Source organism: Pongo pygmaeus, chromosome 10 (genome assembly GCF_028885625.2).
Source record: "Pongo pygmaeus isolate AG05252 chromosome 10, NHGRI_mPonPyg2-v2.0_pri, whole genome shotgun sequence".
In the NCBI taxonomy this organism is placed as follows: Eukaryota; Metazoa; Chordata; class Mammalia; order Primates; family Hominidae; genus Pongo; species Pongo pygmaeus.
In genome coordinates, this window is record NC_072383.2 from 10,413,891 (window position 1) to 10,441,889 (window position 27,999).

At 41.6% G+C, this 27,999-nt stretch overlaps 1 protein-coding gene across 6 annotated transcripts in view; it reads right to left on the bottom strand.

Moving 5' to 3' along the window:
• Positions 1-7,280: 7,280 nt before the first annotated feature.
• The window catches only part of LOC129010084 (uncharacterized), a 54,519-nt gene continuing 33,800 nt past the window's right edge, over positions 7,281-27,999 (bottom strand). For 2 of the 6 annotated variants that reach the window (XR_008492922.1, XR_008492925.1), the window contains exon 6: positions 7,281-7,379. Coding sequence is in view for 1 of the 6 variants with exons in the window: in XM_054443823.1 (XP_054299798.1) it covers positions 23,621-23,658 (38 nt within the window). In the remaining 5 variants the exon portion in view is untranslated. Of the gene's footprint in view, positions 7,380-23,422; positions 23,659-27,999 lie in introns of those variants that run through there. The other 4 variants (XR_008492921.1, XR_008492923.1, XR_008492924.1 and 1 more) reach the window with 2 other exon arrangements.

Below are 27,999 nucleotides of genomic sequence, written 5' to 3' on the forward strand. Positions count from 1 at the left end.
AGCAAATAGCACCTAGGCAAGGCTCCCGGCGTCAGAACAAGCTTGATGTCTTCTGACCATATGAAAGTCTTGTTCAGTCATTCAGGAACGCATATGTGGGTGGGCTTTGAGCGTGCAAGTTAAATGAGAGAATAGAAAACAGATTAGTGAAAAAAGACCCATCTCTAACCCTCTCTAATCTCTTGCAGTCATATCCCCAAATGATGTCTACCTCTGTATAGAGTTATGGAATATATCAAGGTCACCAAAAAGGAAGTAGGAAGTTATAAAAGATCCACGCTGAGCAGCACCACATGCAGAAAATTATGTAAGATTACGGAATTTTGATGAAGGCATTGAAAATGGACACTTGTCCCTAATGACAAAAATATCAAGGTGCTGTTCCCTAATAAAGCCAAAAGGAAGCTAATATTTAAGATGTGAACTGCATTTTGAAACTAACAGATTTATCCACTACCTAGGAATGAGACTGGATGAATATTTAAAAGAAAGCAAACACATGGCAGATCCTAACCCTCTGTACACATCTGAAAGTCCCTGTAGGGCAAGAGACTGCAGGCCATTGCTAAACCAAAGAGATCGTTTGAATTTAGGGGCTGTGTCTCTCCCAGGTAGGCTTTGCTTATTTTAGGCCTACTTATTTCTGGATTTTCCTAAGGAACAAATTTTATCCTTGGATAGGACATTACATACCATTTTAGACGAGCTGTCTGATTTTATGGAACAATGGAGTTTAAGTAACAGCCAAGTTCAGAGGCAAAGTCCCACCAGCTGTTCTGGCAGGCTGGATTGGATTTGGCACTTCTTTACTGAAGGTCAGTGCTTCTCAGCGCCACTTCCGTGGTTTCTGCTAGTCAAGCTTTTAATGCTTTGTGCTGTCAGGCCATTGTGAGGCTTGTCATGGGCTAAAAGTAGTTTTAGAAGCCCTTCATTAACCTGGCCCAGTGTTCCATGTTAGATTAGTTAGATTGTTAGATTGGCTTACTCTGATTGACTTGCTTCTCTCTGGGGATAAAGGTTGAATGATGTGTCAAATGAGATTATGGAGGCCAGTATGACATGAACATCAAAGATGAGTGAGTCCTTAGCTCTTCCATACACTTTGGTAGAAAGATCTCAAATATATGTAGGGTAAGCATACATCTAAGTTTGCCAAGGATAGTCTTGAATTATGCATGTTGCCCTGATTGATTTATTAGTGGTTCCTTATTTCACTGTCACATGACCCCCCATTGAACAAAATATGTGGTCACTCTGTATGTAGTATAAAAATTGAAGCCTCTTCCATCAAGAGAGACACAATGCCTATGCCATCCAGGTTTAGTGCTCCTCAGTATGGGTCTTACCCTGTCAGGTGGAGGGAGACTAGACAAATCATTCTACTTGTGAATGGCAGTCTATTCTGCTTTTCTTGATTTTTCCCCCAACCCTGACTTGTTTTCCTCTTTCAAAGCATTGTGCTTTCAAAGCATTGTTAAACTTTTTTACTGTGTTGTGCAATCAGAAGTTAAGATCACAAAAGAACAAAGCAAATTATGATTAATGTACAGTAGTAACCAGGCGGACAAGATCACTGCCTCGTGCACTGCCTCATCACTATATAATATGAATAGAGCCCCCTCAGAGTGGTGCAGTGCAGTCCCCTGGTCACTGCAGTGGCCCTTTGGACACAAATCTTGCCAGTTACAGTTGCCTTGAGAATGTTACACTTATTAAGCTTACAATTCTGCATTCTATTGGTACTGGTACCATCAGATAGAACAGGTGTGATGTAATTTTGAAGTGGTGTGTGGAGGGGGGCCATGCATATCCACCTGCCCATGGGTACAGCATCAAGTCAGCTGTAATAATGAAAAATTCAGTCATTTTGGAAAATGAATTGGTTGATAAATTCATATTCTTATACAAAATTTGTAATTAACTATTTCTAGCTGTGGTTTCTTTTTACTTTGCCAGATTTAAACAAGCTACAAGCATTTATTTAACTTTAGTTATTTTTAGCTGCATGAAACTACCAAATATTTCAGAAACAAGTCCATTTTGCCATTGGTGGTTCTGAGTCCAGGCTGTCTGAGTAATGGAGAATTCCCTCCTCGCCTATGCCCGCTGCCCAGTGGCCCACCCTTTTGTTTACCTTTGATAACTAGCTCAACAACAACAAGTCCACACACACAAATACTAGAATCCCTGTTCCAAAAGCTGTGACTGATGATCTCAGCTTAGTTACCCTGTGTAGGGCCCTGCCTCATTTTCTTTTCCCTTTTTTTTTTCCTCCCAGTTATGGGCACTTCTTAAGTACATGTACCCATGGCTGGATTATTTTCAGAGTTTGAAATAACAGGAAGTAATCACCCTTAGAAGTAGTCAAATGACATTTCACTATGCCATTGTGCAGGTGTGTGCATGTTTTCAACAGTGACTAACAAAAGACAAGTCATTCTCCTGGTGTGTTTTCATCAGTGTGGGGCCATCTATTTCAATAGTTCTGTTTTCAAAAGCAGTGTATTTAAGACCCTTAGGACTTCTGTTTAGAAGTACTTAGCTCCTCAAACTTGAATAAAGTGATCCTGAACTTTTGGGTGAGAAGCTGAAACATGTTTTCTATTTTTATACTTTTGGTAGGCTCAAAGTTGCTTCATACCATTCAGTAAAAGAATGATGATGGCTTTATTGCTTCTTTAAGCAATATGCACATGGTATTCAAAGAATAAAAGTAACAATAAGCCATATTTTACGTGCTAAAATTGGCTAGTTCCTAACCTCCTTCAAGTCTTAGATACTATGTCAAGGAGACCAACTCTGAACATCTCTAATATTCCAACACCTTCCCCCCACTTTCCTTTCTCCTAGTCACTCTCAACCTTGATCTTTGTCTTTTTTGCTTCGTAGTGATCATGTAACATAATTTTCTAGTTTATTATGTCTTCTCTCTCTAGATCCTGAGATGCAGGAAGGCAGAAACTTTGTGTAGTGATATACAAAAATTGGTCAGAACAGTGAATGGCATATGGTTGGCATTCAAAAATATTGAAATAGTAGTTTCTGATAGGACTGAACCACTAGGCAACTTAAATTATCCAGAAAGACATGTTACAAACAGGCCAGTCAAGGAACTTTGGGAAACCCTTGGAGCTTACTAGAAAGATGTGCTGGAGGCAGGAAACAACTTGAATCCCAGCTCTGCTGCTTGACTAGAGCTAGGACGTGGGCTAGTCTGTCATCTGTACAAATGAAATTTGCATTTCCAGGCTGGGTGCAGTGGCTCATGCTTGTAATCCCAGCACTTTGGGAGGCTGAGGCAGTCGGATCACCTGAGGTTAGGAGTTCAAGACCAGACTGGCCAACATGGTGAAACCCCGTCTCTACTAAAAATACAGAAATTAACCGGGTGCAGTGGTGCACGCCTGTAGTCCCAGCTACTCGGGAGGCTGAGGAAGGAGAACCGCTTGAACCTGGGAGGCGGAGGTTGCAGCAAGCCAAGATTGTGCCACTGCACTCCAGCCTGGGCAACGAAGCGAGACTCCACCTCAAAAAAAAAAGAAAAAAAATTCTGCATTTGTTTGTCAAGTAGATAAGACAATTACATCATGCATTGTTGCAAATACTAAGTAAATCCTTTGCAAACCATTAAACAGCATTCTTACATGTTAAGATTCATTTTACTTGAAACTGAAATGGCAATAACTGGCCAGGCGCAGTGGCTCACGCCTGTAATCCCAGCACTTTGGGAGGCTGAGGTGGATGAATCACCTGAGGTCAGGAGTTCGATATCAGCCTGGCCAACATGGTAAAAACCCATCTCTACTAAAAATAGAAAAATTAGCCGGGCATGGTGGTTGGCGCCTGTAATCCCAGCTACTTGGTAGGCTGAGGCAGGAGAATCGCTTGAACTGGGGAGGCAGAGATTGCAGTGAGTGGAGATCGTGCCATTGCACTCCAGCCTGGGCAACAAGAGCAAAACTCCGTCTCACGAAAAAAAAGGCAATAACTTAGGCTAGCTGGCAGAAATCTTTCTGATTCTTTCTCTTTTTTATTTATTGGTCATAGCAAATGCAGTATGTGGCATGGATCAAGGAAAACAAAGCAGAATATGCTGAACTGGATAGCTCAAAAGACAGCTCTGACACTGAGGGGGTCTCTTCCTTTCTGTTAGACTCTCCTTAGGACTGATTTTCTTTTCTTTTCTTTTCTTTTTTTTTTTTTGGACACAGAGTCTTTATTGCCCAGGCTGGAGTTCAGTGGTGTGATCTCAGCTCACGGCAACCTCCAACTCCCAGATTCAAGTGATTCTCCTGCCTCAACCTCCCAAGTAGCTGGGATTACAGACATTCACCACCATTCCTGTCTAATTTTTATATCTTTAGTAGAGCTGGCGTTTCACCATGTTGGTCAGGATGGTCTTGAGCTCCTGGCCTCAAGTGATCCGCCCGCCTTGGCCTCCCAAAGTGCTGGGATTACAGGCGTGAGCTACCGCGCCCAGCCTTGGACTGATTTTCTTCTTGGTAGCAGTAGCTGCTGTGTATCCTCAAAGATGATTACTGTGGGCCTCCTTTTCCACAGCAGCAGGTAAAACCTAGATGTGGGACAGAGTACATCATTTTTCTTCCAGCCCTCTTAGGCTGGAATTAATATCATACATCATTTTAAGCTTATTTTTATATTTTTGGCAAAATAATCACAAAATGTCCAGACAACTATGCTGTACACACATCAACAAATATAACCAACTCCCATCTATTAGTTTTTATATCACCTGGAGCAGAATGAACAGGGTTTCTGCCTTCCAAAGAGGATTAGATCAGATATTCTCTGCAATCCAGAGATCCTGGGCAGAAGCATTTCTCCCTCCTGAGTTCAGTCAGTGTGGGGGAACAGTTAGTTATGGAATGGCAAATTATATGTCTTTTTTTCTTTCCTGTCTTTTAGTCAACTTTACAATCCCCAAATGGCACATCCCTCAGAGACCTACACTTCAGAAATACCCACAAGTAAGCCAGAAGAGAATTTAAAGTAGGAAAGCAGGGAAAGAGGACAAACCTGTATTGGCGAATTATTATATATAAATCATTGTGCTAGACATATTGTGTCCGGAATTGGTGGGTTCTTGGTCTCACTGACTTTGAGAATGAAGCCGCGGACCGTTGCGGTGAGTGTTACAGTTCTTAAAAGCGAGATGTCCGGAGTTTGTTCCTTCTGATGTTCAGATGTGTTCGGAGTTTGTTCCTTCTGATGTTCAGATGTGTTCGGAGTTTCTTCCTTCTGGTGGGTTCGTGGTCTCGCTGGCTCAGGAGTGAAGCTGCAGACCTTTGCAGTGAGTGTTACAGCTCATAAAGGCAGTGTGGACCCAAAGAGTGAGCAGCAGCAAGATTTATTGCAAAGAGCAAAAGAACAAGCCTTCCGCAGTGTGGAAGGGGACCCCAGTGGGTTGCCACTGCTGGCTCGGGCAGCCTGCTTTTATTCTCTTGTCTGGCCCCACCCACATCCTGCTGATTGGTAGAGCGGAGTGGTCTGTTTTGACAGGGCGCTGATTTGTGCCTTTACAATCCCTGAGCTAGACACAAAGGTTCTCCTTGTCCCCACCAGATTAGCTAGATACAGAGTGTCCACACAAAGGTTTTCCAAGGTCCCACCAGAGTAGCTAGATACAGAGTGTCCATTGGTGAATTCACAAACCCTGAGCTAGACACAGGGTGCTGATTGGTGCATTTACAATCCCTGAGCTAGAACATAAAGGTTCTCCACGTCCCCACCAGACTCAGGAGCCCAGCTGGCTTCACCCAGTGGATCCCGCACCGGGGCTGCAGGTGGAGCTGCCTGCCAGTTCCGCGCCATGCACCCGCACTCCTCAGCCCTTGGGTGGTCGATGGCACTGGGTGCCGTGGAGCAGGGGGTGGCGCTCATCGGGGAGGCTCTGGCGGCACAGGAGCCCACGGGGTGGGAGGCTCAGGCATGGCGGGCTGCAGGTCCCGAGCCCTGCCCGCAGGAAGGCAGCTAAGGCCCAGTGAGAAATCGAGCGCAGCGCCGGTGGGCTGGCACTGCTGGGGGACCCAGTACACCCTCCGCAGCCGCTGGCCGGGGTGCTAAGCCCCTCATTGCCCGGGCGGCAGGGCCGGCCGGCTGCTCCGTGTGGGGCCCGCCAAAGCCACGCCCACCCGGAACTCCAGCTGGCCCGCAAGCGCGGCTCCCAGCCTCGGTTCCCGCTCGCGCCTCTCCCCCTCACACCTCCCTGCAAGCTGAGGGAGTCAGCTCCGGCCTTGGCCAGCCCAGAAAGGGGCTCCCACAGTGCAGCCGCGGGCTGAAGGGCCCCTCAAGTGCCGCTAAAGTGGGAGCCCAGGCAGAGGAGGCGCTGAGAGGGAGCGAGGGCTGTGAGGACTGCCAGCACCCTGTCACCTCTCAATATAATCTTTGAAAATAAACTCTAGGTGAATATTTTAATTTAATTTGGCTGCAATAGGAGGGAAGAAGGTTTAGTTTTTCCAAGATTTGGTAGCTGACTAATGTTGACCTATGTAGCAAGATTCAAATCCAGATAATTGCAAATCTCAGGCCTCGGTCCTCTCCATGGTCAAAACCAATTAGGACATCTTAATGATTCCATGTGGGGGTGTGCCAGGAGAAAATATTGAAGCTATAGACTGTTTCAGTTTCTCTTTGTCACGTTCCCCTGTTCTCTGAGTTGCTTCTGCTTGCTGTTGACACACAGGCTATTTTACACTGCAGGCTTTCTCTGTATATTGATTGGTCTCTATCTGGAATATTCTTCCTTCTGCCATCTGCCCAATGAACTCACTCCAGGAACACCTGTGTGAGGCTTAGGTACAACTACAAGCGACGAGAAAAACTAAAACAACACTGGCTAACACAAGATAGTAGTTTATTTTGCTCTCATGTCAAAGCCTAGGTTTCATTATGAGGATTCTCTTCCTGAAACCCAGACTGCTCCTATCATCCACTCCTTCGTATTTAGGTGTGGCCCTCATCCTTAAGGTCAAAGGCAGCATTTCTGCCCACTGTGGTCAGATGGGAGAAGAGGTCGAGAAGACAGACAAACTATGTCTTAAAGAAGACAGACATCCTTCTGGCTCAAAATTGTATTATTATGGAAGAAAAGCATAATGGGCACTCTTCTGTGAACTGGTCCCTAACATCTCCTCCAACACTATCTTAGAAAACTCAGCAACATAATTCTTTGTGCAGCCACTGTATCCTATATTACCATACTTCTGTTAAGTCATCCATACATTCTATTTTGCTTTTTTTTCTATTGTTTATTTTGTTTTCAACATATATCACTTGCCAGATTGTATTTTAGGTTCCACAAGGACTGGACCACATCTTATTTGTCTCTGTGTCCCCAGTAGTCACCAAGCGATGAGGAGCTAATGATTATTAAATGAAGGAATGAATAAAAATAAGCATATGAATACAAGTACTAAGAAAAGAGATTTACTTATTAACTTTTAGAACTTATCCACCTCAGCTTTTCAACTTAATCTAGACTCTTCTTGTTGAAACATTAAGCATTAATTGTTTAACCAAGCAACTAGGAACCTTTTATCTCATAGGCTAATTGATATAAACGAGTTAATTCTGCTTTCTGTGTATGTATCTTGACATTGCTTTTTTTTTTTTTTTCTGGTGGTTTGTTTTCTTGAGACAGAATATCACTGTCACCCAGGCTAGAGTGCAGTGGTGCAATCTCGGCTCACTGCAACCTCCACCTGCCGGGTTCAAGCAATTCTCCTCCCTCAGCCTCTTCAGTAGTTGGGATTGCAGGCGTACTCCCACGCCCAGCTAATTTTTGTATTTTTAGTAGAGATGGGGTTTCACCATGTTTGCCAGGCTGGTCTCGAACTCCTGGCCTCAAGTGACCTTCCTGCCTTGGCCTCCCAGAATGTTGGGATTACAGGAGTGAGCCACCACGCCTAGCTGATATCTTTTTTTTTTTTTTTTTTGAGATGGAGTCTTGCTCTGTCACCCAGGTTGGAGTGCAATGGTGCAGTCTAGGCTCACTGCAACCGCCGCCTCCCGGGTTCAAGCGATTCTCCTGCCTCAGCCTCCCAAGTAGCTGGGATTATAGGCATCTGCCACAACGCCCAGCTAATTTTTGTATTTTTAGTAGAGACAGGGTTTCACCATGTTGGTCAGTCTGTTCTCAAACCCCTGACCTCGTGAACCACCCGCCTCAGCCTCCCAAAGTGCTGGGATTACAGGCGTGAGCCACCGCACCCGGCTACTTGCTTCACTTCTTTCCGTAACACTTACTACTATCTGACACACCTAGAGTTATATATTTAAAGGTTTGTCATTTATCTCCAGAAGAACATGTTCCATGGCTCTAAAACGGTGACTAACATACAGTTACAGCAGGTTCTCGAATAATATCATTTCATTTAAGGTCTTGTTATGCTGTTGAGAAAAAAAAATTGCATCCTGGGAGGGTTCCTGTCTGTGTGGAGTCTGCACATTCTTCCCAGTCTGTGTGCGCCTCCCCCCACATCTCAAAGTTATGCACATTTGGTGAACTGGCGTGCCTACATGGTCCCAGTCTAAGTGTATGTGGGTGCGTAAGTGTGCTCAGTGATGGAATGGCGTCCAGGCCAGGACTAGTTCCCACCTTACATACACCCTGAGTTGCTGAGAAGAGCCTTGACCACCCAGGACTCTGAGCTGGAATAAGTGAGTTGGAAAATGAATGAATGAATGAATACAATGATTGTAAAATAAATAAAAATTTGTAAAGTATATGCTAATCATACAAATACCGGACAATAAATGATGTGGTCTTAAAGTGCTCCAAGAGCTCACCATATTTTTTATTGCTTGTTGAACTCCGTGGTGGGAGAAAGTGCTCCTGACAATTTTCACTTTGCAAACATTTACTCCTTTTTTTTTTTTTTTTTTTTGAGATGGAGTCTCGCTCTGTTGCCCAGGCTGGAGTGCAGTGGTGCGATCTCGGCTCACTGCAAGCTCCGCCTTCCGGGTTCTCGCCATTCTCCTGCCTCAGCCTCCCGAGTAGCTGGGACTACAGGCGCCCGCCACCACGCCCGGCTAATTTTTTCTATTTTTAGTAGAGACGGGGTTTCACCGTGTTAGCCAGGATGGTCTCGATCTCCTGATCTCGTGATCTGCCCGCCTCGGCCTCCCAAAGTGCTGGGATTACAGGCGTGAGCCACTGCACCTGGCCAAACATTTACTCCTTGATTTAACCCACTGCCACTACTAGGACCAGTGTCACTCACTAATTCACCATAAATTGGGTAAACAATTATCTTGTTTTTATTAATCTTTCTTAAATGTATGTATAACTCACATTTATTTAAGTGTTAAATATTAGAAGTGTTTCGGTCTTGGCCGGGTGCTGTGGCTCACGCCTGTAATCCCAGCACTTTGGGAGGCTGAGGCGTGTGGGTCACCTGAGGTCAGGAGTTCGAGACCAGCCTGGCCAACATGGTGAAATCCCATCTCTACTAAAAACACAAAAATTAGCCAGGCATGGTGGTGGGCGCCTGTAATCCCAGCTACTTGGGAGGCTGAGGCAGGAGAATCGCTTGGACTTGGGAGGCAGAGGTTGCAGTGAGCCGAGATCATGCCACTGCACTCCAGCCTGAGCAACAGAGTGAGACCCTGTCTCAAAAAAAAAAAAAAAAAAAAAAAAAGAGAAAGAAATGGCTGGGTCTTTTCTGACCAGAAACATGCTGTGGGAAAGTAACTCTTGTTTATATCAATTAGCCTATGATCAAATTAGTTTCATTACATGTTATTTTGCCTAAAGTCATAGTTACCAAGAATCTATTGATGTTAAGTGAGGACTTACTGCACAGAAAACAGCATTTTAAACACAGTTTTATCTATGCAAATGGAATCTTGAGATTACTAGATAAAGTGTTATGAATGAGAGAAATTAACAATCAGTATAAAAATAAGTCTACAATCCAACATATCTAGGCCTAACAAGGAATGAAGACCTGGGGACCATGATTTGGGTATTTTTTTTGTAGAACAGATTTATTGGGGCCTATCCAAGGAAAAGTTAAAAAATGATCCTTTGAGTTTTTAAAATTTTATGTATGTATGTATGTATGTATGTATGTATGTATGTATGTGTGTATTTTCTGAGACACAGTTTCACTCTGTCGCCCAAGCTGGAGTGCAGTGGCACAATATTGGCTCACTGCAACCTCCGCCTCTGGGGTTCAAGTGATTCTTGTGCCTCAGCCTTCCTAGTAGCTGGAATTACAGGCACGTGTGTCACCATACCTGGCTAATTTTTGTATTATTAGAAGAGATGGTTTTGCCATATTGGCCAGGCTGGTTTTTTTTTTTTTTTTTTTTTTTTTAGATGGAGTCTCACTCTGTCACCCAGGCTGGAGCGCAGTGGCACAATGTCAGCTCACTGCAACCTCTGCCTCCTGGGTTCAAGCGTTTCTCCTGCCTCAGCCTCCCCAGTAGCCGGGATTACAGGCGCCTGCCACCATGCCTGGCTAATTTTTGTATTTTTAGTAGAGATGGGGCTTCACCATGTTGACCAGGCTGGTCTCGAACTACCAGCCTCGAACTCCACCCACCTCGGCCTCCTAAAGTGCTGGGATTACAGGTGTGAGCCACTGCGTCCGACCTCTTTTAATCTTTTAATTATTATTTTTTGAAGTTGGATAATATTGGTTTCTTACAATCTGCTTATGACCGCTGTAATGTTGGGAGTTTTGTTTGTTTATTCTTGAAAAAAATCAAAAAACAAAAAACAATAACCCTGGGTCTTTTTTGCTACATTCAATTAAAATCCCTATCCATCCTGCTGAACAAAATCAAGCTCTGCAGTGCTTTCCAACCCTGGCTGCACATGACCATCAGTGGTGAGCTCCCAAAAACGTCTGATAGCAGAGCCGCACTTCTGCATCACTCTTGGGGAGGACACCAGGAGGGTTTGGCATCCGTACTTTTTTTTTTAATTTTTCCCTCCACCACCACCTCCCTATGCCATAGGCTCCTTTTTATTGAGGTAAAATTCACATAATGTAAAATTCATGGCATCTTTACTTTTTACAAGCCTCTTAAGTGATATGTATGTATAGCCAGGGTTGTGGTCAACTCAACTGGGTGCTCTTTGTTTAACAACACGTTGGGAACAGTTCTGGAAATAGCAGCTTGTGATGGTTAAGTTTATGTGTCAACTTGACTGAGCTAAAGGGATGCCCAGATAGGTAACGAAACATTACCTGTGGCTGTTTCTGTAAGGGTGTTTCCAAAAGTGGTTAGCATTTGAATCAGTAGACCTAGTAAAGAAGATCCTCTCCCACCAGTGTAGGCAGGTGTCACTCAATCATTGAGGGCCCCCATCGAACAAAAGTTAGAGGGTAGAGAATCCCTCTTTCTGTCCATGAGCTGGGACATTCACAGCTCCTGGTCTCAGGCCTTTAAACTTGGATTGAATTATACCACTGACTTTCCTGGTTCTCCTGCTTGCAGACCGATGGTGAGGTTTCTCAGCCTCCATAAGCCATGAGCCAATTTCTATAAGAATAATAAATCTCTCTCTTTATTTATATGTAGATATTTATATACATATAGTCTTTATATGCATTTATATATAGTCATGTGCTATATATAGATATTTCAGTCAATGACAGCCTGTATACATGGTGGTTATTCCATAAGATTATAACACCATGTTTTTACTGTACCTCTTCTATGTTTAGATATGTTTAGATACACAAATACTTACCATTGTGTTCCAATTGCCTGTGCTGTTCACTCCAGTAATGTGCTGAATGGGTGTGTAGCTTAGGAGCAATAGGCTATACCGTATAGCCTAGGTGTGTAGTAGCTACATCATCTAGGTTTGTGTAAATACACTCTGTGATGTTCACACAATGATGAAGCCCCCAATAACACATTTCTCAGAACATTTCCCCATCCTTAAGTGACACATGGCCATGTATAAAATTGGTTCTATTTCTCTGGAGAATCTTCACTAATACAGAGCTCCTCTTCTGAATTTGCCTTATTTTACTTTTAAATAAAATAAGTAGGCTGAGCGCGGTGGCTACACCTGTAATCCCAGCACTTTGGGAGGCCGAGGTGGGTGGATCATGAGGCCAGGAGTTCAAGACCAGCCTGGCCAAGATGGTGAAACCCCATCTCTACTAAAAATACACAAATTAGCCAGGTGTGGTAGTGGGTGCCTGTAATCCCAGCTACTCGGGAGGCTGAGGCAGAGAATTGCTTGAACCCAGGAGGCGGAGGTTGCAGTGAGCTGAGATCACGCCACTGCACTCTTGCCTGGGCGACAGAGTGAGACTCCATCTCAAAAAAAAGAAAAGAAGAATGTAATTCTTGCCAGATCCATATTTCTTTCTCCATCAATGTTTGCAGTGCTGCAGAAATTAAGATAATCTTTTTTTTTTTTTTTTTTTGACATGGAGTCTCACTGAGTCACCCAGGCTGGAATACAGTGGCACGATCTCGGCTCACTGCAAGCTCTGCCTCCCGGGTTCATGCCATTCTCCTGCCTCAGCCTCCCGAGTAGCTGGGACTATAGGCGCCCGCCACTACACCCAGCTAATTTTTTTTGTATTTTTAGTAGAGACAGGGTTTCACTGTGTTAGCCAGGATGGTCTCGATCTCCTGACCTTGTGATCCACCCGCCTCGGCCTCCCAAAGTGCTGGGATTACAGGCGCGAGCCACCGCGCCCAGCCTAAGATAATCTTAATTGATAAATTAGATTTCTTTTTTTGTTGTTGTTTTAAGATGGAGTCTCACTCTGTCACACAGGCTGGAGTGCAGTGGCAAAACGTTGGTTCACTGCAACCTCCACCTCCCAGGTTCAAGAGATTTTCCTGCCTCAGTCTCCCGAGTAGCCAGGATTACAGGTGCCTGCCACCATGCCTGACTAATTTTTGTATTTTTAATAGAGACAAGGTTTTACCATGTTGACCAGGCTGGTCTTGAAATCCTGACCTCAGGTGATCTGCCCACTTTGACCTCCCAAAGTGCTGGGATTACAGGCATGAGTCACTGCACCCAGCCAGATTTCATTATATATTAGTCTATTCTCATGCTGCTATGAAGAAATACCCAAGACTGGGTAATTTATAAAGAAAAGGGGTTTAATTGGCTCATAGTTCTGCATGGCTGGGGAGGCCTCAGGAAACTTACAATCATAACAGAAGGTGTATTCTTCACAGAGCAGCAGGAAACAGAATGAGTGCCAGCAGGGAAAATGCGAGACACTTATAAAACCATCAGATCTCATGAGAACTCACTCACTATCACAAGAACAGCATGGGAGAAACCACCCCCATGATTCAATTACCTCCCACTGGGTCCCTCCCATGACATATGGGGATTACTGGATTACAATTCAAGATGAGATTTGGATGGGGACAGAAAGCCAAACCATATCATTCCCCTCCTGTCCACTCCCAAATCTCATGTTCTCACATTTCAAAATACAATCATGCCCTCCCAACAGTCCCCCAAATCTTAACTCATTCCAGCATTAACCCAAAAGTCCAAGTCCAAAGTCTCATCTGAGACAAGGCAAGTCTCTTCTGCCTATGAGCCTGTAAAATCAAAAGCAAGTTAGTTACTTCTTAGATACAATGAGGGTACAGGCATTGGGTAAATATACCCAATCCAAATGGGATAAATTGGCCAAAATGAATGTGCTACAAGCCCCATGCAAGTCCAAAATCCAACAGGGCAGTCATTAAATCTTAAAGTTACAAAATGTTTTCCTTTGACTCCATGTCTCACATCCAGTTCAGGCTGATGCAAGAGGTGGGCTCCCATGGCCTTGGGAATCTCTGCCCCTGTGGCTTTGCAGGGTACAGCCCCACTCCCGGCTGTGTTTAGTGCCTGCAGCTTTCCCAAGCACATGTTGCAAACTGTCAGTGGATCACCATTCTGGGGTTTAGAGAATGGTGGCTCTCTTCTCACAGCTGTACTAGGCAGTGCCCCAGTGGGGACTCTGTGTGGCGGCTTCCAACCACATTTCCCTTCCGCACTGCCCTAGCAGAGGTTATTCATGAGGGCTCCACCCCTGCAGCAAACTTCTGCCTGGACATTCAGGCATTTCCATACATCCTCTGAAATTTAGGTGGAGGTTCCCAAACCTCAATTCTTGACTTCTGTGCACCCACAGGTTCAAGACCACATAGAAGCCAACAAGGCTTGGGGCTTGCAGCCTCGGAAGCAATGGCCTGAAATTTACCTTGGCCCTTTTTAGCCACACCTGGAGTTTAAGCAGCTGGGATTCAGGGCATAATGTCCCAAGGGTGCACAGAACAGGGGGGGCCCTAGACCCAGCTCATGAAACCATTTTTCCCTCCTAGGCCTCCAGGTCTGTGATGGGAGTGGCTGCTGTGAAGGTATCTGACATGCCCTGAAGACTTTCCCCATTGTCTTGGTGATTAACATTTGTTTCCTTGTTACTTATGCAAATTTCTGCAGCTGGCTTGAATTTCTCTCCAGAAAATGGGTTTTTCTTTTTTATTGCATGTTCAGGTTGCAAATTTTCCAAACTTTTATGCTCTACTTCCTTTTGAACAGTTTGCTGCTTAGAAATTTCTTCTGCTAGATACCCTAAATCATGTCTCTCAAGTTCAAAGTTCCACAGATCTCTATGGCAGGGGCAAAACACCAGCAGTCTCTTTACTAAATCATAGCAAGAGTGACCTTTGCTCCAGTTCCCAACAAGTTCCTCATCTCCATCTGAGGCCACCTCAGCCTGGACTTCATTGTCCATATCACTATCAGCATTTTGGTCAAAACCATTCAACAAGTCTCTCAGAAGTTCCAAACTTTGCCACATCTTCTTGTCTTCTTCTGAACCCTCCAAACTGTTCCAACCTCTGCCTGCTACCCAGTTGCAAAGTCACTTCCCTTCTACATTTCCAGGTATCCTTATAGCAGTGCCTCACTTCCTCAATACCAATTTACTGTATTAGTCTATTTTCACACTGCTATGAAGGAATATTCAAGACTGGATAATTTAAAAAGAAAAGAGGTTTAATTGAATCATAGTTCCACGTGGCTGGGGAGGCCTCAGGAAGCTTACAATCATGGCAGAAGTTGCATTCTTCACAGGCCGGCAGGAGAGAAAATGAGTGCCAGGAGAGGAAATGCCGGATTGCTATAAACCTATCAGATCTCGTGAGAACTCACTTACTGTCAGGAGAACAGCATGGGGGAAACTGCCCCTACGGGTCCCTTCCATTCCATGTGGGGATTATGGGATTATAATTCAAGATGAGATTTGGGTGGGGACACAAAGCCGAACTATATCATGCTACGTACGAGTGGAGGTTATAGCATAAGGCTTCTTTGTACATCTTTAATAAAATAAGCCACCTGTCTTCTGTCATCTGTCTTCTATTTTGATCTGACTGAAAGACATTGCTAAGCTAGTTTGCAAGGCAGCTCCCACCTCTAATTCTTGCCTCCTACTCCTTCACAGTTCAGGGAGGCTTCATTTCCAAAACGAGTGTGGTCATTGTACTTATGGCCACTAGGTGGCAGGCCAGATCCACTTAATAACACTGCAGCCTTAATCCTCACTGGCTGCAATTATTTTCCTTTTCAATCAATCTGTTATTAATAATAGTGTCACCGTTTTGTAAACAAAACCACAGAATTTTAACAATAGAGAAAAATAAGAAGTAAGCTTGTTCATTGTCGATTTTTCTTTTTAAATCTTCCCCGAAAGGAGGAAGATGCATTGCACATTTTTGTTGACTCTGGTGTCTCTTTCAGCATTTAGATGAAATAATAACATTTCTGTTTTAGACAAATAGATACATTTCTTCTGTTCCAAAAGGTAACAGTGGGCTGGGTGTGGTGGCTTACACCTGCAATCCCAGAACTTTGGGATGCCAAAGTGGGCAGATTACTTGAGGCCAGGAGTTCGAGACCAGACAGGGCAACATGGTGAAACCCTGTCTCTACCAAAAATACAAAAATTAGCTGGGTGTAGTGGAGCATGCTTGCAGTCTCAGCTTCTTGGGAGGTTGTTGCAGGGGAATTGCTTGAACCCGGGGGGTGGAGGTTGTAGTGAGCTGAGATTGCACCACTGCACTCCAGCTAGGGTGACAGAGCAACACACTGTCTAAAGGAAAAGTGGATAGAGGAGGGTGAGGCAGGAAAAGGAAAAGGAAGTCAGCATTTCTGGAACATCTTTTCTCAAACATTCCTTGTTTATTTGGGAGATTAAGTTTCTTCTGAGGATAAAAAAAGATTAGAAGTTAGATTGGTATTGTCTTAGGAGGAAAACAGGCAAATAGAATGATAATAATAGAACTCTGTTGCCACAGAATATACATCTAAGTAATACTGTTTATAATGTTCCAATTTACTAGAGGTTGTGCATGCAAGCAGTCCTCTGTTTATCTCCCCATCCTCCAGTGTCACATGTCAATTGCCCGCTCACTAATTAATCACAAACCACACTGGCCTTTTATTAGTTTCTTGAATGGCATTAAATTCTTTCTGTCTCAGTCAGGGCTGTGCACATATCTGGTGTCTTCCACTGAACTGCTCCTCTCTTAGCTCTGTATAGGCAGCTCCTTCTCAAACTTTGTCATAACTTAAATATTAATAGAGGCAGGAGGCAGAGAAATCCTAGACAGACAGGGATGGGTCCCTGGGGAAACCTTACCTTCAAGTCAAAAACAGCCTGAAACCTACAGACCAGAGTGAGAACTTCCATTCCATTTGATGGCTCTCTTCTGATTGGTTCTTTCTGAATAATGCCTTTTAACCAATTGAATGTTGCTTTTTCCAATACTACCTATGGCCTACACTGCCCCCATCCTGTTCCTATAAAGGCCCATGTAGGTGGAGGGGAGACAGCCTGACTTCGGGGAGGAGACAGCTTGACTTCAGGGAAAGATGATCTGCTTTTCCTGTACCCTCTCCAGCTCCCCTCTCCACTGAGAACTGTTTTCATCGCTCAATAAAATTCTCTGCTCTTACCATTCTTCAATTGTCAAGTGTGACCTCATTCTTCTTGGGCACTGGACAAAAGCTTGGGACCCACTAAGTGCAGGTGGAGGCTGTCACACTGGCACTTTGCCCTTGCAAGTGGAGGGCAGCCACTCCACTGGCAGCTACAGGGTCAGTGGCCAGCTGAGCTGTTAACACACAGCCATTTATCGGGCTGTGGATGGTGGAACTAAAAGAGCTAATTAGCACACTCACACCCCCTCTGGGGCTTTGGTGGATGCCACCATGTTCCCCTCAAGGCGACATGCCTGGTCTGGACATGGGCTTTGCATGGAGCTTGCTCCTGTATCGGTGCTTGGAGTGGCTGGCCAGATCCCATACTCACTTGCTTATGTGCTACCTCCCTCAAGGGGCGGAGCATGGTGGGCTGAGGAGATGGGGCACTCCTGCTGGGAGTCCGGCAAAAGGTCCAAGAAAAATCCTCATGAATATTACAATCTCTGATCATCCAGTTAAAGTTTCTAGGGCCCCTCCACTGTTGCTGTCAATTTCAAACACTTTTTTTGTTTCATTTACAACACATATTGGAACTTGTATTATTTTGAGTTTGCATTTTAACTTAAATTTTATAATTTATTTTATTAGAATATAGTTTCCATGAGGCCAGAGAACATGTCTGTTTTTCTTTTTTCTTTTCTTTTTCTTTTCTTTTTTTTTTTTTTGAGATGGAGTTTTGCTCTTTGTTGCCTAGGCTGGAGTGCAATGGCGTGATCTCAGCTCACTGCAACCTCTGCCTCCTGGGTTCAAGTGATTCTCCCGCCTCAGCTTCCTGAGTAACTGAGATTACAGGCATGCACCACCACACCCAGCTAATTTTGTATTTTTAGTAGAGATGGGGTTTCTCCATGTTGGTCAGGCTGGTCTTGAACTCCTGACCTCAGGTGATCTGCCTGCCTCGGCCTCCCGAAGTGCTGGGATTACAAGTGTGAGCCACTGCATCCGGCCCTTTTTCATTCACTGAATAATTTCACTACTTTACAAATATGTGTCAGGCACTAGGCTAGCAGACACACACATAATATTTGTTAAATAACCATACCTCTCTAGAAGGAACTTCCCCTTTAAAGTTTTTCTAGATATAAATTGAAAAACAGGTAGAAAGAGTCCACATTCTTAGAACTTATTCTTAGCAGATAATTTAATTTGAATCTCAATGAGAATGAAATTTAATAAATATGACTATTAAGAAAGAGATAATCAGAGTCATATTTTTAAAAAGTACATTCACTGACCTAATGAGTTATTATATGTGGAGAACATATCACAGAACCAGAAACATCCTGTCCAAAACAGCCTAGCATATTTTAGTTCAACAAACAAAATGATGTGTTGAAATTTAGTTGGTGAGATGAGACAAAGCCAGCCCATTTGGGTCTAAATTTATGAGATTTTTTTTATCCAGAACATGATTATAATGATGCTTTCACTTAGAGTTGTGTGAATCTGACCTAACCAAAGATAACAATGGGTAGGTTGAAGATCATATTTATGGTATCTGGGCCCTGGATTTTTCCAGTTCGTCCAGCTACTAGGGCCTTCAAAACCTTGGAAGGGAGTCTTGGGTGCTTACCTTATTGTTATTAAGATGTTCAAAAAGCTCAAGAATCCTAAAAATCCAGACTGAGGGGATAACTTTCACCAAAGACTTTTCCTTTATCTTTTGTTGTATGTGGTCACTTAACTGTTTTAGCTTAATTTAACAAAAAAGATGAGAAAATATTTATACAGTATCGTGAGTTGAGGCTTCTAATGGGCCGGTGGCCAAGGATGGGGAAAAGAATCAAGGACAGATTAAATCTCCAAGGTAAGAGAATCTATTATATAGCAAACGAACTTGTATAATTAATCTCTAGGAGCACGGGTTCTAATAAGCTCAGGTACCACAAAGATGGAGGAGAATTGCTTCTTCTGTCCAGGCAAAAGGTATGACTAAAGGTGTGACTTGCTCTCGAGATGATACCAATTTGGCACCAGCATTTCCTTCCTTCCTTCCTTCCTTCCTTCATTCCTTCCCTCCCTCCCTCCCTCCCTTCTTTCTTTCTTTTTCTTTCTTTCTCTCTCTTTTTCTTTCTGTCTTTCTTGCTCTCTTTCTTCTTTCTTTCTTTCTTCTTTTCTCTCTCTCTTTCTTTTGTTCATTCGTTCATTTTTGAGACAGAGTCTCACTCTGTTGCCCAGGCTGGAGTGCCTCTTTCTTTCTTTCTTTCTTTCTTTCTTTCTTTCTTTCTTTCTTTATTCTTTTCTCTCTCTCTTTCTTTTGTTCATTCGTTCATTTTTGAGACAGTCTTACTCTGTTGCTCAGGCTGGAGTACAGTGGCACGATCTCAGTTCACTGTAACCTCCACTTCCTGGGTTCAGGTGATTCTCTTGCCTCAGCCTCCTAAGTAGCTGGGATTACAGGTGCCTGCCATCATGCCCAGCTAATTTTTGTATTTTTAGTAGAGATGGGGTTTCACCATGTTGGCCAGGCTGGACTTGAACTCCTGACCTGAGGTGATCTGCCCGCCTCAGCCTTCCAAAGTGTTGGGATTACAGGTGTGAGCCACTGCACTCAGCCCTTTTCTCTTTCTTAAAACATTTTGCCCAATGCTAAATTTTATTGCTTGGTTTCACCATAGTAATCTGCTCTAGAAGAAAATTACCACAGGTGGACTGTCAAGGTGTTCTGGGATAATCATTTCTACTTTCTTTCTTTTTTTTTTTTTTTTGGAGACAGGTTCTTACTTTGTCACCCAGGCTGGAGTGCAGTGGCATGATCTCGGCTCACTGCAGCCTCAAGCTACCTTCTTGCCTCAGCCCCCTAAATCGCTGGGACCACAGGTGCACACCATCACGCTGGGCTAATTTTTGTATTTTTCGTAGAGACAGGGTTTTACCATGTTGTCCAGGCTGGTCTTGAACTCCTGAGCTCAAGCGATCTGCCTGCCTTGGCCTCCCAAAGTGCTGGGATTACAGGCTGAGTCACTGTGCCCAGCCCTTATTTCTACTTTCTACATGTCTTTTTTTTTTCTTTGCTTTCATTGTTCAGCTTCATGCCATGATCTTATTCTGACCATGATGAAATTAGTAGAATAGATCTTCAATTACGTTCTCTGCACCCAGTGACTAATGTAGAGACAAGAGTTTTTATATTATTTGAATTTTTGTTATGAAAAAATGTAAACATTAAGTAATATAGACACAATAGCTTAATGAACTGCCATCACCCAGCTTCAACTCACTCCCCAATCAAGGTGAGTGTGTATCTACCATGAGTGAGTGAGTGAACAACCACGTGTCCATCACCCAGCTTCAACAAGCATCGACTCACTCCCCAGTCACGGTGAAATATCAGACATCATGTGATTTTATTGGTCAGTACATTTCCCTGATTTTTAAATACGTTTAAGTACATTTAAGTCTGTATATTTCCCATTTTTAAGTAAATTATACAGGGATTCACTATGGTGACTAGTTAAATCTTTCACCTTTGTTTTTGCTATTGTTTTTGTTGCTTGCATGAATTGAGTCATTTGTCTTTTAGGGTTTTCCACAGCCTTGATTTGCTGATTGCACCTCTGTATGTAGTTCAACATCTTCTTTTTTCTATATATCCTGTGTATTGATAGCAAGGTAGATACTTGATAAGATTCAAGTTGGAATAATTTTATGAGGGGGAAAAAACCCTACTGTTTCATAATAAGAGTTGTGTAGGTACATCAGAGGCATTTACTATCTAGTGTCTCTTTTATGTAATGTCAGCAGCAACTGATGATCATTAACTAGGTCCCTTAATTCATGACACAAAACGTTGTAAGTTTAATTCAATCATTCCCTATTCATTTATTGGCTGAAGTACTTTCATAAATAGCGACTTCACCTCATCAATTATTAGGTTACTCTTTGTTACAGTTTGTACAAGAGTTTGCAGGAGAACTACTTGATTCTTTTCTTTACCAGCTTTCTAATTAATGAATAAACTCAGGAGAGGAGCAATTTTTTACTTTCATACAATAAAAATAATTTCAGACTTACAGAAAAAATTGTGAGAAAGACACAAAGAATGTGTAGATAGCTAGTCTTGACTTAGATTTCTTAAATGTTAATGTGCTACATTTGCTTTATGTAATCTTTCTTGATTACATTTCAAAGAGAAAGCTTCTAGGTCCTTGAAAATGACATTACTGAGTTGTAAAACTGGCAAGAGTTTGGAAAAGATTTACACCTCAAAGGGGCTGAGAAATAATTTATAATTGCAAGTTTTCTAAAGTAAATACTATAAGAAAAGGGAGGCCAGAGAACTATAGTTAGGAAGAAATTTGTCTAAAATTTTAGTCAAGATCAGGAGAAGGTTAAGGCTGATCTTGGATAGTATGTGCGTATATGTGCATATTTGTTTATATGTGTGTGTGTATACATATATGCATACATGTATATGCACACATTCACATATAGAATTGATATTTTTGTACTATTTACTAAAGTACTTTGCAGACATGATGTTCTCTAAACCCCTCAGTATGTAAGTATTTCCTCAGAAATCTGCTTGCATCTGAAAGTTCTTCCTCTGGTGTTGGAAAGCAGGCTTTCATGACATCACAATCTGAGTTGCTGTTTTGTTATAGGTCATTTGATTCCTCTTGTTGAACTGGAGAAACTTCTCCCATAATTGACTGGATTTCTTTGTTACTGTTCTTGCTGCTTTTTTTTTTTTTTTTTTTTTTTCAGAGAAGGGTGACTGTCTTGCAGCTTCTAGTCAAACAAGAGCAATACGAGAAAAATGGGATATATGTGCTGATTTTAATTTCTCATTCAACACTCCATTTTGATTTGTCTTCTGAAGTGTTGACCATGATATTTACAGTGGCATTTGAATTGTCAATGTCATGCTGATTTCATTTTACTAATGTGGGATACATTTATAATTTTTCTTTTCATAGTGATATGAGCAAAATCATTAACAAATATTAACGAAACACATTACACAAAGCGATCTTCACTTGTATCAACCTCCAGGTTGGACATAAACAGGAAAACATTTTCAATCCCTTCTCTCCTCAAATATCCAAAGCAACTATCCACTGTACCATCTGGTGGATAGTGGATAGTTTACTCAAAAATAAATGAAAGATATGGGAGTGCAGATATATCTTCAACGTATTGATTTCAATTCTTTTGGATGTATACCCAGAAGTGAGATTTCTGGGATCATATAGTAATTCTATTTTTAGTTTTTTGAGGAGCTTTCATACTGTCTTCTGCAAAAGGTTATACTACTTCACAACTGCAACCACAATGTGTAAAGTGTTCCCTTTTCTCCACAGCCTCACTAATAATTATCTTTGTTTCTGTTGTTTTGATAATAGCCAGTCTATAGGTGTGAAGTGATAACTTATTGTGGTTTTAATTTGCATCTCCCTGATGGTTAGTGATGTTGAGCATGTTTTCATATCCTGTTGTCCATTTGCATGTCTTCTTTTGCAGCATTATTTACAACAGCCAATATATGGAAGCAATCTAAGTGTTCATTGGAATGAATTTTTAAAATGTGGTATATATACACAGTGAAATACTATTCACCCTTAAAAGAGAAGTAAATTCTGTTACTTGTGACAATATGGATGAATCTGGGGAGCATTATGCTAAGTGAAATAAGCCAAGCACAGAAAGACAAATACTGCAAGATATCATTTAAATTTGGAATCTAAAAAAGTCAAACTTCTAGAAGTAGGTTGTTACTAGAGACTGGGGGAAAGAGAATGGGGAGATGATGGTCATATGGTACAAAATTCCAGTTTAGGCAATGGGAATAAGCTTTTGAGATCCATTGCATAAAAAATATGTGAGGTGATGAATATGTTAATTAGCTTGATTTAATCATTCTACAATGTGTACATATATCAAAACATCACATCAAATCCCTGAAATATATAAAATAATTTTTCAGTTAAAAAAATAAAACAGAAGGCCAGGTGCAGTGGCTCACGCCTGTAATCCCAGCACTTTGGGAGGCCGAGGCAGGTGGATCACCTGAGGTCAGGAATTCAAGACCAGCCTGGCCAACATGGCAAAACCCCATCTCTACTGAAAATACAAAAATTAGCCAGGTGTGGTGGCAGGTGCCTGTAATCCCAGCTACTCAAGAGGCGGAGGCAGGAGAATCGCTTGAACCCAGAAGGCGGAGGTTGCAGTGAGCCGAGGTCACGCCACTGCACTCCAGCCTGGGCGACAGAGTGAGACTCCATCAAAAAAAAAAAAAAAAAAAAGAACCAAAATGAAAGATATAGAACAATGTGAAAAATCTGGATATTGATATTTACCTTATCAGTGCTTAAAACTGTCTAATAACAATTTTACAGAATGAGCCATCGAACTAAGATAAGAAGTGTGCAAATAAAGGTGTTATAACGTGAAATAGTAATCTTATTAGGGATTCTCATTGGTAGCGGTTTTAGAAACCAGAGTAGAGAAGATCAAATATAGTTTGATTTCAAAATACAATGTTTCCATGTTTATTTCTAATAAATATAACTAATTAATAAATTGCTGCAGGTATGCGGGACTAAACGCGAGAGCTTCAAATGGCTTCACTGCTACAGCTTGCCTGTCTATGTGGTTAGAAACTGTTGTTTAGTGGTTTCAGTGGTGAGCAGTTCGTGGGCTTCCGGTTTCTTTTTCTGAAATGGTACAAGAATAGTGGCAAATAGGTCACTTGTTGTTGGTCAAGCGCTCAGGCAATTTTTTAAAGGATTGGTAAAGTGGTTCTGAAGCCCCTTGCAAGGGAATTTAGAAAAAAATGTCTGCGTCATAGAACTCTATATCCTATGATTTTGTTGTTGAAACTGGAACATAAAAGAAAAGAGAAAGAGAGGAAGACAAGCAAACGCCTAAACAGAGCTCAGGGAACACCTTCAGGACAGGGAACTGGAGAACAGTCATCAAATCAGTCGCTACCCACCAGGCTCAAGGACTCACAAACTACCATTTGTGACCAACACACTCATTCACTCAATTTCAGTCAGTGTCTGGGGTATCAAGCTCTAGAAACCAGAAATAAAGCCAGAAACAATGGAAAAAGTTTTCATTTCCAATAAACTCAGTTATTGTTAACACTTCAGGGACTGGCACGGTGGCTCATGCTTGTAATCCCAGCACTTTGAGAGGCGGAGGCGGGTGGATCCCCTGAGGTCAGGAGTCCAAGACCAGCCTGGCCAAAATGGTGAAACCTCATCTCTACTAAAAATACAAAAAATTAGCCCGGCGTGGTGGTGGACGCCTGTAATCCCAGCTACTCAGGAACCTGAGGCAGGAGAATCACTTGAACCTGGGAGGCGGTGGTTGCAGTGCGCCAAGATCACTCCACTGCACTCCAGCCTGGGCAACATGAGCGAAACTCCATCTCAAAAACAAAACAAACAAACAAACAAAAAAACCAAAACAAACAAAAAAAAACTTCATTGAAGAAATCATACTCTTACTCCTCCTGTAGAGTGGTAATGCAGTATTGATTTAATTTAAATATAACCTATATTGATGGTTAACATTTATTGGTGTTTACTATATGCCAGGCTTTGTGTAAACCATTGGCATGCATCAGCTCAAACAATTATTGTCATAATGCAGCAAGATATATAACGTTACTATGTACATTTTACATTTTACATATAAGGACACTGAGGATTATCAATTAATGTGCTCAATTACTGCTGGGTGCGGTGGCTTACATCTGTAATCCCAGCACTTTGGGAGGCCAAGGTGGGCAGATTACATGAGGTCAAGAGTTCAAGACCAGCCTGGCCAATATGGTGAAACTCCGCCTCTACAAAAAATACAAAAATTAGCAGGGCATGGTGACACCTGCTTGTAATCCCAGCTACTCAGGAGGCTGCGGCAGGAGAATCACTTGAACCTGGTAAGTGGAGGTTGCAGTGAGCCAATATTGCGCCACTGCACTCCAGCCTGAGTGACAGAGCAAGACTCCATCTCAAAAACAAAAAATAAATAAATAAATGAAATAAAACAAGAAAAACTCAATTCCACCTAGCTAGCAATTGGAACAACTAATAGTCTAAGAAAGATTTATTCCATTTCAGAAAGATAAGCTTGCAGAAAGACAGTATATGAATACATGAAAATCTGTTTTATTTTTAGCTCAATTTTCCAGTAATTTTTAACTCTCTGTTTGAATTTAGCTATATAAATAAACCTGTACATACTAATGTATATTGATTATTTAATCATTAATTTCTGTACATGTACTTGTCCTCATTGAGCCAAAATACAGATCATGATGTGTGATTAAATTAAACATGCCAACTTCCACGATAGTCAAAGGACTTTTGGAAGTTTTGCCATGCTTTCAATGTGTACTTTATTTCCTATTACAGTTTCTCTCTCTCCATGTTTTCTTTCCCTTAAGAAACATTTATTTTATTTTATTTCGGAGGAAAAGTCTTACCCTGTCACCCAGATTGAAGTGCAGTGGCATGACCACAGCTTACTGTAACCTCGGGCTCCAGACTAAAGTGATCCTCCTGCCTCAGCCTCCTAATGTGTTGGGATTACAGATGTGAGCTACTGTACCTGGTCAATTTACTTTAAAAAGAAGCATTTGTTTGTTTCTTTGTTTGAAGTGTTATTATGATATTTTAAAATATAATGCATTTCATCTCATGATAGCATTTTCACTGAGAGGGCAAATTTTATAATATCCCTAGGATTTATTTAAAGTTGAATTTATATTAAGTTGCCCTACTTAATTGTATATTGCTCCCTCCTTTCTTGGTTCTGTGTGTGTAGAAACCTCTGACTGGAAAGATATAAGTGCAAAGTTGTCACTATAGTGTGAATGTAGAAATTGTGGGGTTTTTTTTCATCCCATATACACACATTTTATGTTTATTATATACTAGTAAACATAAAATTACATGGTATTAAAATTATGAATATAAACTACATTTTTAAGGAACTCAGTCCAGTGGAAATACTAATAAACATCAGTTATAATGCAATGTAATAAATGATATAGATGAAGTGTGTATAACAGGCCCTTATACAGTTCAGAATTATCCTCTTGCTTCAACACAGCAATTGCTTCACAAGATAGTGTAGGAAACATGATTTGTGACCCAGCTGAGAAAACTCTTCCACATGTCTACAAAATTTGAATTTACACTGTGGTGTATAGTAATATATGTTGGCATAGAGTATTATTCTGTGGATAAAATTAAAATGCATATGCTATTTTATTCTGTAATTATATACTGTAAGACTATTGACTAAATGGAATATCAAAGAACATGTCATTTATCAAATCATTCCTATAATGTGCAAATAACTTTTGTTTTTTAGGATTGTTGATGTGAGGTTTTTTAATTTGTTTTGGCTGTGTTTAGATATTTCACATCTGTTGGACTGAATTCAAATAATGAACCACATTGAAGTCTTCCTTCATAGTCCCATTAAATGCAGAGTCAGCAGATGTTTCTTAGTTCTTTTTTCTTTTTCTTTTTCTTTTTTTTTTTTTGAAATAGAGTCTTGCTCTGTCACCCAGTCTGGAGTGCTGTGGCACGATCTCGGCTCACTGCAACCTCCGCCTCCTGGGTTCAAGTGATTCTCCTGCCTTAGCCTCTCGAGTAGCTTGGATTACAGATGTGCACCACCACGCCTGGCTAATTTTTGTATTTTTAGTAGAGATGGGGTTTCACCATGTTGGCCAGACTGGTCTTGAACTCCTGACCTCAGGGGGAATTTCTATTTATATCAATAATATTTTCCATGATGCTGAATTCTCCACATACTTCTACTGAGCTAACCTCAATTGCATTTGTAATTTGTTTAACCTTTATCATACTGTCTGAATTTTTTTTTTTTTTTTTTTTTTTTTTTTAATTTTTTTATTTTTATTTTGAGACAGAGTCTCGCTCTGTTGCCCAGGCTGGAGTGCAATGGCGCTATCTCAGCTCACTGCAACCTCTGCCTCCCAGGTTCAAGCGATTCTTCTGTCTCGGCCTCCCGAGTAGCTGGGATTACAGGAGCCCACCACCACGCTTGGCTAGTTTTTGTATTTTTAGTAGAAACGGAGTTTCAGCATGTTGGCCAGGCTAGTCTCGAATTCCCGACCCCAGATGATCCGCCCACCTTGGCCTCACACAGTGCTGGGATTACAGGTGTGAGTCACTGAGCGGGCCTTACTCAAACCTCTTTTGTAATTTGTTACATACAGTACAAATATACAACAATAAGGAATCTTTCCTTTCTTCTATTCCTAATTGTCTAGAGTGGTCTTACACTCTTAATTATTTCCAGCAGATTTTATTGCATCATATAGTAATCTTACCATGGTGCCTTCCGTTCATTATCAGGTAATGCAACTATTTATATATTCTTTTGTGTGGTTTTTACAGTTATTTTACACTTAATCTATACTTTATGTAATCTTACTGATTTGTGTGAATTCTCCCTATATTGTACATGTCTCACATCTGGATCACTGACTTGAATTTCTTATCTCTATATAAGCCCTATGGCCCTCCCCCTGCCTCCTTTAATTAAACAGACTTTCTGAGAATTCTAGCTATTAATGGAACAGGCATTCTGTGATGGATTCATTTAACTTAGAGGCAACTCATTTAACTGATGAATGAGTGAAATATGTGCGCATTTTCATCTTGCATGATACATGTGTAGTAGCATTTAAACAGTAAATTCAAATGATTATGTTTTAAAAATAATGTCAAAATAACACATTTCTTTCTTACTCCCTAATAAAAATTACTGGCAAATTAATTAGTTGTAAAATTGGTGATTATCAAAATAAAAAAAGCAAAGCTGTTGAAAGCACATGGCTTCTCAGAGAAAGGTTAATTTTCAAAACATAGCTCATGATTTTTGAAATGCCTTATTTATTTATACTTTAATGTTATTTAAAATGACATTTGAATTTATAATTATCATTTTGGAAGAAATTAAAAACCAAGTTTAACAGGTTGACTTGCTTTAGAATTATATTAGTTACT